We start from the raw sequence: 17,451 nt of genomic DNA, 5'->3' as shown, positions 1-17,451 counted from the left end.
GCGATCAGGCGTGGCACGCCAATGCACAAAGAGGCCAAAGCAAGGGCTGGGCATGCCACTTGATGTCGAAGGCGTGGCACGCCAACTCAAGAATCTCACTATGGCGTGCCACTTCAGTACTGGGCGTGGCATGCTAGCTACTGGAACCAAGGCAAGATTATGGGCGTGGCACGCCAGCCTCTAGGCGTGGCACGCTGGTATAAGTTTCCAGAGAGAGTGAAGGAGGCCAAATACATGGGGTGTGCCACTTGGTGTCGAAGGCGTGGCACGCCATCCACTATTCCTCACTTGGGCGTGCCACTTGAATCCCAGGCGTGGCACGCCAGTGTCATTCAGAGAGTAAAAGAACCATTGGGGCGTGCCACTTGAGTTCGTGGCGTGGCACGTCAAACAGAGGAGTCACTTGTTCACAAAGGGGCGTGGCACGCCAGACCCTGGGCGTGCTACGCTAGTTCAACTTCCCAGAGAGCTTGGTCCAGCATGCAATGTAACGACCCAACTTCCAGTACGTCATGATCGTACTAAAAGTAAGGAGTTACTAACCTATTTCTTTTATTAACTATTTAATATTGAGCCTTGAGTTCGATATCGCGCTTCTATTTTATGGAAAATTCCAGAAAATTTTTGTTTTTATTATTTAAAATCATATAGCAAACATCACCAAGTAATAATAATCACATAATTATTAATAATAATATCTGTCATACAAAATATTTCAAATAAAACTCATATACAAATCCTATCCCTCTGTATAAAATAAAAATCTTAAGCAATAAAGGCGAGGGAACTCTATGAAAGCAAAATTAACTTACACTTAACTCATAAATAAATTCTATAATCACCTGCAGCTTCACACTGTGTCTTCGAACCTGTGTCACTGAAAAGGTGGAGGATTTTGGGGTGAGAACAAACCACACGTTCTCAGTAGGGAATGGGAATGCCGTAAAAGTAATGAAATAAAATGCAAATAATTAACATACTCAAGGAAACTATATTTCATCAAACCTTTTGGGTATACTCTTAGCTTTACTTTAACTAATTGATCACCTCTTTCGAAGACTCTAAACTCAAAACAGATCTCAATGACAAGATTAATTTTATCAGTCATTTTTCAGTCACTTAATTAATTCTCAATCACAACGTCAATTATTAATCTCTTTAAAACATTCAGAAACTAAAAGTACAAGCAAGAGATTTAATTCAACATACAAACAAATTACAAGACAAGCAGCATAATTACAAAGAAATAAGACAAGCAAACACAATCAAATGTAGATGCGCAAATAAGGATGATGCATGTCTAGCCCTAGTGCAGGTAATGAGCTCATTTGTCAGTTACATACCCGCTCCGACGTTACCCGGAGTCCTTTGACCAGGTAAGGCTTCCCTGTTGGCAATGCCCCTCGCAAGAGTCCTTTGACTTGTGAGGCAAACCACTACAAGAGTCCTTTGACTTGCAGGGCGGCACTAGCAACCCACTACAAGAGTCCTTTGACTTGCATGGCAGAGCTAGTTAACTTATATCTGCTCAACACACTCACTGTAAGAGTCCTTTGACTTACAGGAGTATATGCTAGTTGTGTTTTCTCGATACCTCTGTAAGAGTCCTCTGACTTACAGAATAGCATTATAGCTAAGTATCCCAGGAAAGCACTCTCAGTGGTCGTACCACCATCTATCTGACTGCCTTCATGCAGCAGATCATCACATAATCATTCTCATTATCATTCTCATTATTCATCATCACTTTCACATTCTTATGCAGTACCTCTTTCTTTCTCTGTTCAATTATACTATACAAATTCCATCATACTATACAAACTTTACATCTTTCACTTCTACAACATCTTAGCTCAAACCATTTCTCTTTATCATTCGGATTCAAATCTTATAAATTCACCAAACTCCTGAAAAGTAATCCTTTATTTCAAGCTTAAAACATAATTCTTTTCATATTGAATCAATCTCAAAATATAGTTTCTTTCTTTAATAATTTAATTTTGAAACATAGACCTTTCTTTGGTAAATCGAATTTAAAATAGAGTAATTCCTTTCTTAATTAAATAAAACTTAAAAAATATCATTTTTCAAATCCAAGTCTTCTAAAATAACTTCTCAAATAAAACCTCAGATTTTATAAAATTTCGGCAGCACCTCCCCTAAAACTCGGACTTAGCCACCCTTACGGGTTTCCTCTTTCTCCACAAATCACCAGCCATTTTCTCAACAATTTTCAAGTAGGCAATTCTCAATCAATCAGACGTTCACAATTCATAATAATTAACAAATTAATCGTACTCCACAATTCCAACTAATCCATTAATCCAACTCCAATCTCATCAATTTATATTTACTTTTCACATATCATAGAATCCTTTCAAAATTAAACTCAATCAACTAGTAATCCTAAAAATCAGCCTTTCATAATTCTATTTATTTTAATGTCATTTACTTTTTAGCAAAGTTACTATTCTATTTTAAAAGTCACATTTGAAGAGAATGATTTGGTAATCAAACTTCAATCTTTTAACAGTTCTCAAACTTAATTCTAATTAATCATGAATCAACTTTAAGAACTACTAAAACCAATTCCAACCAGTCACAAGTAAGTTTCACAGCCAATCCGATACATCAGAGAACTAAAAACAACAACAAGCACTTACTCTCAATTACCAAAATACAACCACACAACTCAACTAATTCAGTATAACCACATAGAATCAGAACCTTTCAACAATTCCATCAAAATATGAAAAACCAATATCAATTACACTCACAACAAAGCCCAAATACATTTACAGCCTCAAACCAAAATAAATCTCATCAGTTAATTACTCGCGATAACAAAGCCAGTCAATATCACAACCATAACCCAAATTCAATTCACATCCACATTCGATTTCAAACATAACTCAGAATAATCACCACAACTAACTTCTTTCAATTACATTTCATTCAATAATTAACTCATCATATTTCAATTTAATAAGTAAAATTAAATGAAACACCATTTGCAGCTACATTTCAACCAATTCCAACCTGTCACAAATCCATTTTACAACCATCCCAATATATTAAATTTCTAATTCAATATCAAACAATTCAAAGTAATTCATTCAGGATCAGAATCTCAGCCAATTCATCGCCAAAATCAATAATTCAAGATACAATTCATAACCACATCTAATTTCAATTACAATCTAGCATAATCACAACCACATTCAACTCTAATGATAAATCAGAATAATTACTCCAACTAACTATTCTCAAATGTACTTCAAACAATTCACGTCAATTAATCAACCCTTAAACATTATTAACTATTTGCAATTATCCGAATAACTTTATAGGCATTCTAAAATTAAAAATGTTTTAACTTTAAAAATAAATTCCCTACCTCAAAGTCGAAACTCGCAAAAATTACTAAACGCAGCTACTCCATTAGCAGTTTCCAGCACCTATTTCCATGGCATCAACAATAACAAGATTAAACGCCTCCTCTCCTCTCCGATCTGGGATTCCAGAAGTAGCAGCCATTTTCAAACAGAGCCAGCAGCAACGTGAGGTGGTCACGGCAGCAATCAGAAACGGTGAATTCAAAATGGATAAAAGGAACAATTATGGAAATTCAAGGCTAACTCAAATTGAGATAACAGCAAGAATATCTTACAACAATTAGAAAATAATAACAGAGCGAAGAAGCTACGGCAGCGGTATAGGCAACAGCAACAGCAAACTTGGATGGTGGAAGAGCAACTTCCTCCTCCAGCGACGGCTTGGTGAGACGCGGCAGCAGCAAGGTGCGACAACGGCGGCGCTGCAGCTCAGTAACGGCGACGCGGTGGCAGCTCGCGAGGATGGTGATGGCAACCCACGGCGCTGACGGCGACAAGGCTGGTCGCGGGCTTCTCTTCTGTGTGCGTCTCTCTCTCTATCCTTCATCGGCGATGCGTGACACAGTTGCTCCAAGGCAGATCGGTGGCGACGGTGAACAAGACGCGATGGCGGCCTTTCTCCCTCTCGGCGCTGCTCCCTGCCTCGGCTCTGGTTTTCCCCCGCGACGGCATTGGCGACGGGACGGCAGCTGCGTGGCGAAGACATCTCCCTCTTCTTTCTCGCGCGATATTCTCCTTCGAAGCCCGTTTCGATCTCTCTCTTCCTCAGCTCAATTAGGCAGCTTTGTGGTGACAGTGATGGCAGGAAAGCGACGGCGACGGTGGTACCAGCCCGGCGACGCTCTTCTTCCCTTTCGCCAGCACTATCTCTTCCTCCGATCTCCTCTCTGCACGTGTGTATGTTTGTTGCGTTGAGGGAGGGTGAGGCTACGGCTGTGTGGTGTACAGGCGGGGGTTAGGGTCTCTGATTGGGAATTTAGGGTTTCCAATTTGAAAAATTAGGGTTTCTGAGTCTGATTTGGGAATTAGGATTAGAAATTAGGGATTTTATAAGGTAATATGGATAGATATGAATAGATATTTCGATAAAATTAGAGGGTGGGATAATTTTAAAACCAAATATACTCTATTAAAAATATTAAGAACATAATTTAGCATCATATTGCTAAGTTGAATTAATTATTTCTAATTTAAATTATAAAATGAACATATTAATCACATTTTTATAAAATATAGTTGAAACTCAATATTAATTATTCAAATTGAATGATATAACTTTCCATTATTTTTCTATCACCGAAACTTTGATTTTAATTTATAAAATAACTAATTATAATAAAAATTATACATAAATATTAAATGACTTAAACTTAAAGTATTTATAAAAATTAATCTAATCATTTCTAGTAAATTAATTCCTAAGAGTTCAAATTAATAACATAATTCATTCAAAATAGAATTTATTTAAATTAAATTATACAATTCTTTCTTATTTTTCAATTACAAAAATTATAATTTCAATTATACCAAATATCTAATAAAGTTTATATAAAAATTCTAATTAATTTAAACTTCAATTATCATGAAACTCTATTTAATTACCTTTAGCAAAATAATTTTCTTAAAATAAATCAAAAAATAACTAATTATTTGATTTTCAAAAACTAGGGTTGTTACATGCAACAAGGGCGTGGCACGCCATACCCTGGGCGTCCCACACTAGTTCAAGTTTTCAGAGGCAAAGAGAAGTGGAAAAAGGCTGGGGCGTGCCACTTAAGCTCAAAGGCGTGGCACGCCATGCTACCTGGGCATTAAAAGACCCTGGGCGTGCCACTTGAGCTTGAAGGCGTGGCACGCCAGGGGTGTCCTTGAAGGCGAGCGTGCCACTTGAGGGATTGAGCGTGGCACGCCATGCCAGAATTGAGGGAGCACGTGACACGCCACTGAATCGCCAATCACACGCCAGCTGGGAAGTCATGCTTATTGAGTTTCTTTTCCCTCCAAAATGTAATTTTCCTTTTTCACTTTTGTAATTCTTTTATTTTTTTCTAGGAGTAGTATAAATACCCCCAAGAAGTACTGAAGAAGGGGTTAAGCAGTTAGAGATAGCAGTTTTAGATTCACTTTTACACTTTATCATATTCTTTATTTTGAGTACTTTTCTTTGAGCTATGAGTAGCTAAATTCCCTCTCATTGAGATAGGGAGCTCTGTTGTACTTGATGGATTGGTGATATTGAAATTCTTCTTCTCTTCATCTTCTCTTTGATTTGCTAGAAGGAATTTCGTTCTTAATGCTTAGTGTTCAATTATCTTGGGAAAGAGATTGAATGCAAAATGGGTTTCATGGAAACCTTGGAAAAGGAAACATGAAACCATGCTTGAAATCCCTTCTCACAATTGAGTAGGATCTGGATTTTGGTGTTTGGATATGGTGACATATTATCCTCCCTATACTTGGACCTATGATAATGTGTGGTATAATCTGGGACCAAGCATATCTCTCTTCATGAACAATTAGACCAAGGAATTGGCTATTGATCAAGATCTGAGAGACTGAGTCACCAAGGGATTGGGGCTCAATCAATCATGATTACCAAGAGGTCAATGAGTTGTATGATTGAAGAGGATATAAGCTGAAGTTGATCCAAAGAGACAACATCTCCTAATCTCAATGAATTTCCCCATTCTTATCTACCACTTTCTTTATAGCTTATTTTTACATTATGTAATTCTCCATTCCCATTTACATTCAAGTCATTTATGATTTTGCACTTTACATTCTGTTATTTCTATTTCTGCACTTTATTGCTTTCCTTTACATTTTAGTCATTTACATTTCTGCCATTTATAATTCTGCAAATCACAATCTATCTGTTACGCTTGACTAATTCATCATTTGATTAAAACTGCTCAAATTTGCTAATCTCTGTGGATACGATCCCACTCCACTGTGGGTTATTACTTGACGATAATTTTGGTGCGCTTGCCAAAAGAACTAATTCACCAATTTTTTGAATGGGGGTGTGAATTGGACTTATCATAAAGGGTTATGAAGATGAGATATGTTTGCTGGGAGTGGATTGTGAGAGGAAAAAATGATGTTTTCATCTTTGATTGTGGTCGTCTCTGTCGCTATGTCTCCTAAACCCTAGGGATTCAACTCGGATCTCCATAATATGGTTTGTATATCGTTTTCAGTGGTCGGAACTTCTTTTTCATTTTGGTTGTTACATTCAATTGAACGCCAAAGAACCTAACCTAATTTGGTTGGGGGTTGGTTGTAGCTCATGTTGTCAAAGTCAAAAATTGGAAAGGCCAGTTGAACATACCTGATCCAGGTAAATGGGGTGGGTTATTTTTCTGTTGTAGGTTATTCGTTCTTATTTTGTAGCCTGAGTGTGTATTAGGGTAAAGTACTTATTTTATATTTGTGCTTCCTTTTAATTGCATTATTGTGACTTTTGTGCAAGAAAGCAAATGTGAGCGGTAACAACATCACAAGGAGTTATCATCATCACCATCATGGAGCCACAAGAGAATCATCATCAAGGAGTTATCCCTAAAAGGTGAAGGCGCTCTCTCTCTCATACTCCCCAACCCTATATCTTTAACCCTGTTTTCTAGCTTCTGATTCGTTCAACCCCAAATTTTAGTGTTCTTGATTAATTAGAGAAAACTTCGAAGATTAAGTTTTATTTCACCCCCAAACCTGTGTGAAAAATGTAGTTCTTTTTCTGGCAGACAACATCTGCAGAACCTGTGGTGCTATCTTCCTTTATGGGTAAAAGAACTGGCTAGGACCTAAATAAGATGAATATTTTTTATCCTTTTCTACAATTAGACCCATTAAATCCTATATTGAAGATATGAATGTAGTGATAAACGATGAATTTGTCGTATCGGTCTAGATTTTCTTCTTATAGAAAAGAATTACTTTGTTGTAAGCATAGTTCTAAACCAACAAACAATTTCCACATCAAAAATTTTGGTTGTCACACAGAACAAACCCAAAATAAGAATTAACCGAAGTATTTAGACTTCGGGTCGTCTCACGAGGAATTGCAATGAAGTGGTCAATTATTGGCTATAAAGGGGCAAAGGGGGTTTTGGGTTATAAAAGGAACAAGAAAAAGTAAATTAAGCAAGTAATTAAAGAAGCAAGATAAAGAACTTTTGGCTAAGACTTAAGTAATTGAGATCACTATCCTTGTCAACAATTCAAATATTGATAATTAAGAGGAACCGAGCTCATTAAGTCTACTCACTAAAGCCTTAAGTATGTAACGACTACTCCTAGGCTTGGAGCACGTCAAATGGCTTGATCAACATCAATCCATAAGTCCCAACCTAACTACTAATTAACTTAGTAGTAGGGTAGAGTCAATGGTTATCAATTTGATCCCCAAGGGTTCTGGAATTACCAATTCAATGAAGTCTAAGGACTCAAGATCACTCAATCCCCTTAGTCTAGCCCAAGGGTCAAGAGAACTACTCAAAAACTATAGGAAGCATTATATTAAACACCTAATGTGCAATAGAAGTAAACATCACAAAATGCTAAAATTAAGGAAACCCACAACTATCATAAGTGAGAAATCAATAATAGTAAGCATGATCAACATAAAAGAAACATAGAAACATGAAATTGCATTAAAAGGAGATTAGTCCAACAATATTCATCAACAAACAAGAGAGCAAAATGAGAAATTAACATTACAACTAAGAAAATCAAGATGTAGAAATGAGAAATTGTAAAAGAAACAAGATGAAATCAAGTAATTAATTCAAGATCCAAGACAATTTAACCTAATCCTAACCTAATTCTAGAGAAACCCTCTTCTCTAGAAAACTAACTAAAGGCTCATGTTGACTAACTAATTTCTCCCCCTTGCTTGGACTTCAATTCTGCATGAAATACACTCAGAAACAAGTTGGATTTGGGACTGGGCAGCTCAGAAATCACCCCCAGCGTTTTGCCTTTAAGTGGGTCACGTGTGAGTATCGGTGCGTACGCGCCATGTGTGCGTGCGCGTCGATTGGCTGTTTCTTCATCCGCGTGTATGTGCCTTGTGCGCGTGCGCATCTTTATGCGAAATCACTTCTGCGCATGCGCGCCTTGTACGCTTGCGCGCCCATCGATGCATTTTCAATCTTTGTTTCTTCATGCATTCTCCACTTTGTATGCTTTTCTCTTCATTTCTCCCATCCGATACTTGCCTTATGAACCTAAAATCACTCAACAAACACATCAAGGCATCGAATGGAATTAAAGTAAATTAAAATCACCAATTTAAGGGCCTAAAAAGCATGTTTTTACACTTAAGCACAATTCAAGGGAGAATTACAAAACCATGCTATTTCATTGAATAAATATGGGAAAAGGTGATAAAATCCCTGAAAATAGGCACAAGATAAACCACGAAATCGAGGTTTATCATGTAGTCATTGATGTTTAAATCCAGCATTTTCACGGGCTTCCCCTTGATTATAAAATTCTTTTGATCAAACGTTGATCATTTGTGTTTGAATGTAGTTTTTTTGGGCATATTAAGGATTGCATTTGCTTTTTCTTCGTTTTTATTAACAAACTTCTATTTATATAATTATATTGTAGATAGAAAAGGTCGATCTGGAAAATAAAGTTGTTGATGAAAGCCAGTGGAATGATTGATAAACCCATATTTTATGATATATTTTGTGCTTAATCTGAGTGATTTATTCAATCCTTCACCCACTTATTCATATTAGTTGCATGGTTTTACTTTCCCTTCCTTATTATGTGATGTATGTGAAAAACATATTTCTTATGCTTAAAAATAATTATTTTGATTACCCTTTATTTCCATTCGATGCCGTGATTCGTGTGTTGAGTAGTTTCAGATCTTCTAAGGCAGGAATGACTTAAAGGATGGAAAGGAAACATACAAAAATGGAAGGAAAGCACAAAACAGAGTTTTTAAAGAAACTGGGAGCCATGCGATCGCATGGGCGACACGGCCGCATGCCAGCGCGAAAAGGCATTGACGCGGCCGCATGACTGACGCGACCGCGCGCCTCGAGCGAAACACATATGACGCGGTAGCATGACTGACGCGACCGCATGACAAGGAAAACTCCGAATGACGCAACCGCGTGACCCACGCGGACGCGTGACAGAGGCCACGCACCAGAAATTGCAGAAAACGCTCATAGCGAATTCTGAAGCCCTTTTTGGCCCAAATCCAAGTCCAGAAGGCATAGACCAGAGGTTATGAAGTAGGGGAATGCATCCATTCAAAGGAGAGTCTCCAATTAGTTAGTTTTCCATGATTTAGATTTAGTTTTGAGAGGGAGATTCTCTCCTCTCTCTTTAGGATTAGGATTTAGATTTAGGATTTTATGCGCTTTCAGGATTATCTCTTTTTATCAGGTTCAATATTCCATTTTATTATTTTCCCAATTTTATTTATGAATTCTTCTATGTTACAGATTACTCTTTGAATTAATGTTATTTGAGGTATTTCAGTTTATTATTGCTTTCTTTTATTTACATTATTGTTATTCCCATCTGAAGACATTTTTATTCCAGTAGATTTACTTTTCTCCTTTTGATCTTGGTTAAGAAAGCAGTAACTCAGGAGTTATCAAACTCAAACATGATTGATAATTGTTATCTTTTTTAATTAAATTGAACTTCAATAATCCCAATCTTTTCTTAGAAAATAAATAGGATCCGAAGATCAAACCAATTAATCCCTCGACCTTCCTTTGCCTTAGTAAAGGTTAACAAAGTGGAATTAAGATTCAATTTTCATCATCATTGATAAAGATAGCTAGGATAGGACCTCTAATTTCTCATACCTTGCCAAAAGTTTATTTACAGTCATCTATTTATTTTACTTGCCATTTAAATTACTTGTTCTTCATTTACTTTAATTGCTAATTAAACCATTCGCTCCTTATTCTCAAAACCCCAATTTACAACTTCCATAACCAATAATAAGAATATACTTCCCTGCAGTTCCTTGAGAAGACGACCCGAGGTTTGAATACTTCGGTTATCAATTTATTTAGGGGTTTGTTACTTGTGACAACCAAAACGTTTGTACGAAGGAATTTCAATTGGTTTAGAGACTGTATCTACAACACGACTGTTTTTATAAAATTATTTACTGGCAAAATCCCAACGTCAATGATCAAGAGACTTCCTCCACATTAAGGAAGGAAAAATCTAGTGGTAAGTTTTTGTAGAATGGTATGCTGTTAGGCATTATTGCTTCCTTTTGCATGTCTTGAATTCTAATATTTTTTCAAACTTTCATTCTGTACTCTAATATTTTTACCTTTTTATGATATGTAAAAGTTTATAGGTGTGTAAAAATAAGTTTATGTATTTATAGGGTGCAATTGTATTCACTGGTTTATTGTTTTTTTTCTTCTGGTTTTCTGATTTTATGGTATTTTATCTTCTTGATTATTTAATTTCTAAATACATATTTTGTTTCTCTCTTTTATTTATTTCTTTTTTCCTTGTCTGAATATTATTTTCCTTCTATTTTCTTGGGTGTTGAACTAAAACCCGTGTCTATTTAAGTGGTGAAGAATTTAGTGGTTGGTGTTCATATCCATTGTTTTCTTTTGTATTGTTAATGTCTAGAGAAAATGAGTTATTTGGTTGTAGGTGTTAGTCCTGGAACAGCTCCAGTGTACCATAGCACAAACCTGAAATTGTTGGATAAGAGGATCAAGATAGCTGAGTTGGTGTTAAGGTTTATGATTCTTGGTCTTGGAGTTGTTGCAGCTATTCTTATTGGAACTGATTCACAAGTGAAGGTGTTTTTCTCCTTTGAGAAAGAAGCTAAATTCACTGATGTTAAGGCTTTGGTGTAAGTATCTATTAATCTATGTTCTATGTTAATTTCTAGCAATAAAAGTGTTGCATGTTTTATTGTCCTAATTCATTAGTTTTTGATGGATTAAAAAACTTTGCAGATTCTGGGTAGTTGCTAATGGTTTGGCTGCTGGATACTCTTTGATTCAAGGACTCCATTGTGTTGTGAGTTTGGTTAGGGGAAGTGTTCTCTTCAACAAGCCCTTAGCTTGGGCCATTTTCTCTGTTGATCAGGTACCCTTTTATATTTGAAAGATCACATCCTACTTTTTTTTGTTGTCTTATACATTGTGGTTAAAACACAAGATTATCAAGATTCTTGCATCAACATCTTGCTTTTTCCTCAAGCATTTTGTTGCCATGTTGATTAATATCACTTATTTTTTTATAAATTCATGCAAAGACAAAATAAAAAAGTAATTTGTCATTATGTCCATAGCGATATAACCTGAGTGACAATATATATTTTTTATTTTATAATTTTATGTTTTCTAGGTTCCACAAGTTTTGGTAAACTTTCAAGTTTGATATGCTTAATTTAAAAAAGAAGTTTTATTTGTTTGTTCTCACACGAACTTGGTTCTATGAAATGAGGTGATGAACCCATGTGAAATTAACTAGGAAAAACTGTCACACCAACTTAATTAATTAGTATTGCTTGTGCTGTTCTATCATTGGGTTTTAAGGTTTAACGGGTTTCATTGATATTTAATTTGGTGTGTAAAAATAAGTTAATGTATTTATAGGGTGCAATTGTATTCATTGGTTTATTGTTTTTTTTTTCTGGTTTTTTTATTTTATGGTATTTTATGTTCTTGATTATTTACTTTCTAAATATATATTTTGTTTCTCTCTTTTATTTATTCCTTTTCTTCCTTCTATTTTCTTGGGTGTTGAATGATGAGCGGATAATTTTATTATCACTTGTTTGTTTTAATTTTAAAAAGTTTACTATTTGTTATCTTTTTCAAAACCACATAACTACTTCTCTCTCTCATTAATTTCGAAAACAACTAACCACTTTTTCAAAATTCTTTTTAATTAACTAATTTTTTAGATTCTAATTTTATTTTATTTCTTTTCTTAAAATTCAAATTCTAACTTAATTAATTAAATAAAAATAAAAATATTTTTCTTCTCCCTCTTTTTAATATTCGAATAACTCTCTCTCATATCTTTCTATTTATTTATTTATTTACTAACACTTCTCTTCTACTTATAATTCGAACCCTCTCCCTCTCTCTGTGTTCGAATTCTTCTTATTTTCTCTCTACCTCATTCTTCTATTCTTCTACTCACATAAAGGAATCTCTATACTATGACATAGAGGATTCCTCTTCTTTCTCTGTTCTCTTCTTTTTCATATGAGTAGGAATAAGGATAAGAACATTCTTGTTGAAGCTGATCTGGAACCTGAAAAAACTCTGAAGAGGAAGCTAAGAGAAGCTAAAGCACAACACTCTGGAGAGGACTTTACAGAAATTTTCGAAAAAGAATAAGACATGGCAGCCGAAAACAACAACAATGGTGGAGATGCCAGGAAGATGCTTGGTGACTTTACTGCACCAACTTTCGACTTCTATGGAAGAAGCATCTCAATTCCTGCAATTGGAGCAAACAACTTTGAGCTTAAGCCTCAATTAGTTTCTCTAATGCAGCAAAATTGCAAGTTTCATGGACTTCCATTGGAAGATCCTCATCAGTTCTTAGCTGAATTCTTGTAGATCTATGACACTGTTAAGACCAATGGGGTTAATCCTAAGGTCTACAGACTTATGCTTTTCCCTTTTGCTGTAAGAGACAGAGCTAGAATATGGTTGGACTCACAACCTAAAGAAAGCCTGAACTCTTGGGAAAAGTTGGTCAATACTTTCTTGGCCAAATTCTTTCCACCTCAAAAGTTGAGCAAGCTTAGAGTGAAAATCCAAACCTTCAGACAGAAGGAAGGTGAATCCCTCTATGAAGCTTGGGAAAGAAACAAGCAATTGATCAGAAGGTGTCCTTCTGACATGCTTTCAGAATAGAGCATCCTATGTATATTCTATGATGGTCTGTCTGAATTACCCAAGATGTCCTTGGATCACTCTCCTAGTGGATCTTTTCATCTGAAGAAGACACCTGCAGAAGCCCAGGAACTCATTGAAATGGTTGCAAATAACCAATTCATGTATACTTCTGAAAGAAATCCTATGAATAATGGGATGACTCAGAAGAAAGGAGTTCTTGAGATTGATATTCTGAATGCCATATTGGCTCAGAATAAAATATTGACTCTGCAAGTCAACATGATTTCTCAGAATCTGACTAGAATACAAGCTGCATCTGGCAGTACTAAAGAAGCTTCATCAGAAGGAGAAGCTTATGACTCTGAGAATCGTGGAATGGAAGAGGTGAATTACATGGGAGAATCCTATGGAAACACCTATAATCCTTCATGGAGAAATCATCCTAATTTCTCATGGAAGGATCAACAGAAGCCTCAACAAGGCTTCAATAATAATAATGGTGGGAAAACTTGGTTTGGCAATAGCAAGCCTTTTCCATCATCTTCTCAGCAACAGACAAAGAATTCTAAGTAGAGCCTCTCTGACTTAGCAACCATAGTTTCTGATCTATCTAAGATCACTCTCAGTTTTATGACTGAAATAAGGTCCTCCATCAGAAATTTGGAGGCACAAGTGGGTCAGCTGAGTAAAAAAGTTACTGAAATCCCTCCTAGTACTCTCCCAAGTAATACAGAAGAGAATCCAAAGAGAGAGTGTAAGGCCATCAATATAACCAAAATAGCCGAACCTGTAGAGGAGGAAGAGGCAGTGATTTCCAGTGAAGAAGACCTCAATGGACGTCCACTGACCCCTAAGGAGTTCCCTAATGAGGAACCAAAGAAATCTGAGGCTCATACAGAGACCATAGAGATTCCACTAAACTTACTGTTGCCATTCATGAGCTCTGACGAGTATTCTTCCTCTGAAAAGGATGAAGATATTATTGAAGAGCAAGTTGCTCAGTATCTAGGAGCAATCATGAAGCTGAATGCCAAGTTATTTAGTAATGAGACTTGGGATGATGAACTTCCATTGCTCATCAATGAACTGAATATTTTGGTTTAACAGAAATTACTTCAGAAGAAACCGGATCCCGGAAAGTGCTTAATACCCTGTACCATAGGCACCATGACCTTTAAGAAGGCTCTGTGTGACTTGGGGTCAGGTATAAACCTTATGCCACTCTCTGTAATGGAGAAACTAGGGATCTTTGAGGTACATGCTGCAAGAATCTCACTAGAATTGGCAGACAAATCAAGGAAACATGCTTATGAACTTGTAGAGGATGTCTTAGTGAAGGTTGAAGGCCTGTACATCCCTGCTGACTTCATAATCCTAGACACTGGGAAGGATGAAGATGAATCCATTATCCTTGGAAGACCCTTCCTAGCCACAACAAGGGCTGTGATTGATGTGGACAGAGGAGAGTTAGTCTTTCAATTGAATGAGGACTACCTTGTGTTTAAGGCTCAAGGATCTTCTTCTGTAACCATGGAGAGAAAGCATGGAAAGTTTCTCTCAATACAGAGTCAAACAGAGCCCCCACACTCAACTTTTAAATTTAGTGTTGAGAGGCCACCACTAAGCTCTGAGTCTCTGTGAAGCTCTCTAAGAGCTCACTGTCAAGCTATTGACATTAAAGAAGCACTTATTGGGAGGCAACCCAATGTTATTTATATTTATTTATTTTCCATTATTATTCTATGTTTTCTTTAGGTAGATGATCATGTGGAGTTACAAAAATAGCTGTAGAATTAATGCAAAATAAAAAACAGCATCAAAAATAGCACACCCTGGAGGACAGGCTTACTGGCGTTTAAACGGCAGTAAGGATAGCAGAATGGGCATTTAACGCCCAGTCTAGCAGCATTCTGGGTGTTAAACGCCAGAAATGGAAGCCAGACTAGCATTAAATACCAGAAAAGGGTGTCTGATGGGCATTAAACGCCAGAAAGGGGCATCAGCTTGGCATTTAATGCCAGAAAAGGTAGCAGAGTTGGTGTTAAATGCCAGAAATGGCACACAGAGGGCGTTTAAACGCCAGAAAGGTGCAGGGACCAAAATTCCTTAACACCTCAGGATCTGTGGACACCACAGGATCCCCACCTATGCTCTCTTCTTCTCTCCTCTTCACACCTCTCCATAACACTCTTCCCCAAATACCCTTGACCAATCCCATCAACACCTCTTCCCCAAATACCATTCAACTATCAAATCTCACCCTGTTCTCCATAATCTCTTCACAACTCACATCCATCCATCAACAAACCCCACCTAATTCACCATTCAAATTCAAAATATTTCCCTTCCAAACCTAAACCCTCATACACGACTTCCCTCTCTCTTACCCTATAAATACCCCTCCTCACCACCTTCAATTTCACACATCATACACACTCCTACCCCCCTTGGCCGAATCCAACACACACCTCCATCTCCTTCATTTCTTCTTCTTCTCCTCCTTTCTTTCTTCTTTTGCTCAAGGACGAGCAAATATTTTAAGTTTGGTGTGGGAAAAAGCTCTGCTTTTTATTTTTTCATAACCATTAATGGCACCTAAGGCTAGAAAAACCTAAGTGGTGAGGAATTTAGTGGTGGGTGTTCATATCCACTGTTTTCTTTTTCATTGTTAAGTGTCTAGAGAAAATGAGTTATTTGGGTGTAGGTGTTAGTCCTGGAATAGCTCCAGTGTACCATAGCACAAACCTGAAATTGTTGGATAGGAAGATCAAGATAGCTGAGTTGGTGTTAAGGTTTATGATTCTTAGTCTTGGAGTTATTTCAGCTATTCTTATTGGAACTGATTCACAAGTGAAGGTGCTTTTCTCCCTTGAGAAGGAAGCTAAATTCACTGATGTTAAGGCTTTGGTGTAAGTATCTATTAATCTATGTTCTATGTTAATTTCTAGCAATAAAAGTGTTGCATGTTTTGTTGTCCTAATTCATTACTTTTTGATGGATTAAAAAACTTTGCAGATTCTTAATAGTTGCTAATGGTTTTGTTGCTGGATACTCTTTAATTCAAGGACTCCATTGTGTTGTGAGTTTGGTTAGGGGAAGTGTTCTCTTCAACAAGCCCTTAGCTTGGGCCATTTTCTCTGCTGATCAGGTACCCTTTTATATTTAAAAGATCACATCCTACTTTTTTTTTGTTGTTTTAGAAATTGTAGTCAAAACACAAGATTATCAAGATTCTTGCATCAACATCTTGCTTTTTCCTCAAGCATTTTGTTGCCATGTTGATTAATATCACTTTTTTTTTTTATAAATTCATGCAAAGACATAATAAAAAAGTAATTTGTCATTATGTCCATAGCGATATAACCTGAGTGACAATATATATTTTTTATTTTATAATTTTAAGTTTTCTAGGTTTTACAAGTTTAGGTAAACTTTCAAGTTTGATAGGCTTAATTTAAAAAAGAAGTTTTATTTGTTTGTTCTCACACCAACTTGGTTCTATGAAATGAGGTGATGAACCCATGTGAAATTAACTAGGCAAAACTGTCACACCAACTTAATTAATTAGTATTGCTTGTGCTGTTCTATCATTGGGTTTTAAGGTTTAACGGGTTTCATTGATATTTAATTTGGTGTGTAAAAATAAGTTAATGTATTTATAGGGTGCAATTGTATTCACTGGTTTATTGTTTTTTTTTTCTGGTTTTTTGATTTTATGGTATTTTATCTTCTTGATTATTTACTTTCTAAATACATATTTTGTTTCTCTCTTTTATTTATTTCTTTTTTCCTTGTCTGAATCTTTTTTTCCTTCTATTTTCTTGGGTGTTGAACTAAAACCCGTGTCTATTTAAGTGGTGAAGAATTTAGTGGTTGGTGTTTATATCCATTGTTTTCTTTTGCATTGTTAGTGTCTAGGAAAAATGAGTTATTTGGGTGTAGGTGTTAGTCCTGGAATAGCTCTAGTGTACCATAGCACAAACCTGAAATTGTTGGATAAGAGGATCAAGATAGCTGAGTTAGTGTTAAGGTTTATGATTCTTGGTCTTGGAGTTGTTTCAGCTGTTCTTATTGGAACTGATTCACAAGTGAAGGTGTTTTTCTCCTTTGAGAAGGAAGCTAAATTCACTGATGTTATGGCTTTGGTGTAAGTATCTATTAATCTATGTTCTATGTTA

At 36.2% G+C, this 17,451-nt stretch overlaps 2 protein-coding genes and 1 non-coding gene across 3 annotated transcripts; 2 read left to right on the top strand and 1 right to left on the bottom strand.

The window, feature by feature from the left end:
- The first annotated feature begins 11,038 nt into the window (after positions 1-11,038).
- On the top strand, positions 11,039-11,795 carry LOC107639341 (CASP-like protein 2B1). The gene is made up of 3 exons (XM_016342815.3): positions 11,039-11,262; positions 11,369-11,501; positions 11,763-11,795. The coding sequence occupies exons 1-3, from the start codon at positions 11,039-11,041 to the stop codon at positions 11,793-11,795; spliced, it is 390 nt and encodes a 129-aa protein (XP_016198301.2).
- Positions 11,796-13,174: 1,379 nt separating this feature from the next.
- On the bottom strand, positions 13,175-13,282 carry LOC148567626 (small nucleolar RNA R71). Its single transcript, XR_015882491.1, has one exon. It is a non-coding gene; the product is annotated as a small nucleolar RNA R71 (small nucleolar RNA).
- Positions 13,283-15,958: 2,676 nt separating this feature from the next.
- Positions 15,959-17,420, top strand: LOC107639342 (CASP-like protein 2B1). Its single transcript, XM_088484083.1, has 3 exons — positions 15,959-16,182; positions 16,289-16,421; positions 17,336-17,420. The coding sequence occupies exons 1-3, from the start codon at positions 15,959-15,961 to the stop codon at positions 17,363-17,365; spliced, it is 387 nt and encodes a 128-aa protein (XP_088340209.1). The 3' UTR covers positions 17,366-17,420.
- The last annotated feature ends 31 nt before the right edge of the window (positions 17,421-17,451 follow it).

Source organism: Arachis ipaensis, chromosome B4 (genome assembly GCF_059453495.1).
Source record: "Arachis ipaensis isolate K30076 ecotype BB chromosome B4, ASM5945349v1, whole genome shotgun sequence".
Classification (NCBI taxonomy): domain Eukaryota; kingdom Viridiplantae; phylum Streptophyta; class Magnoliopsida; order Fabales; family Fabaceae; genus Arachis; species Arachis ipaensis.
Note: the sequence above shows the minus strand (reverse complement) of the source record. Positions and strands in the feature narration are given on the sequence as shown.

Coding starts and splice junctions, on each gene's coding strand:
- LOC107639341 (XM_016342815.3), top strand. CDS start 11,039: ATGAGTTATTTGGTTGTAGGTGTTAGTCCTGGAACAGCTCCAGTGTAC. Junction 11,263..11,368: donor ACTGATGTTAAGGCTTTGGT/GTAAGTATCTAT, acceptor AAAACTTTGCAG/ATTCTGGGTAGTTGCTAATG. Junction 11,502..11,762: donor CCATTTTCTCTGTTGATCAG/GTACCCTTTTAT, acceptor TATGTTTTCTAG/GTTCCACAAGTTTTGGTAAA.
- LOC107639342 (XM_088484083.1), top strand. CDS start 15,959: ATGAGTTATTTGGGTGTAGGTGTTAGTCCTGGAATAGCTCCAGTGTAC. Junction 16,183..16,288: donor ACTGATGTTAAGGCTTTGGT/GTAAGTATCTAT, acceptor AAAACTTTGCAG/ATTCTTAATAGTTGCTAATG. Junction 16,422..17,335: donor CCATTTTCTCTGCTGATCAG/GTACCCTTTTAT, acceptor GAGTTGTTTCAG/CTGTTCTTATTGGAACTGAT.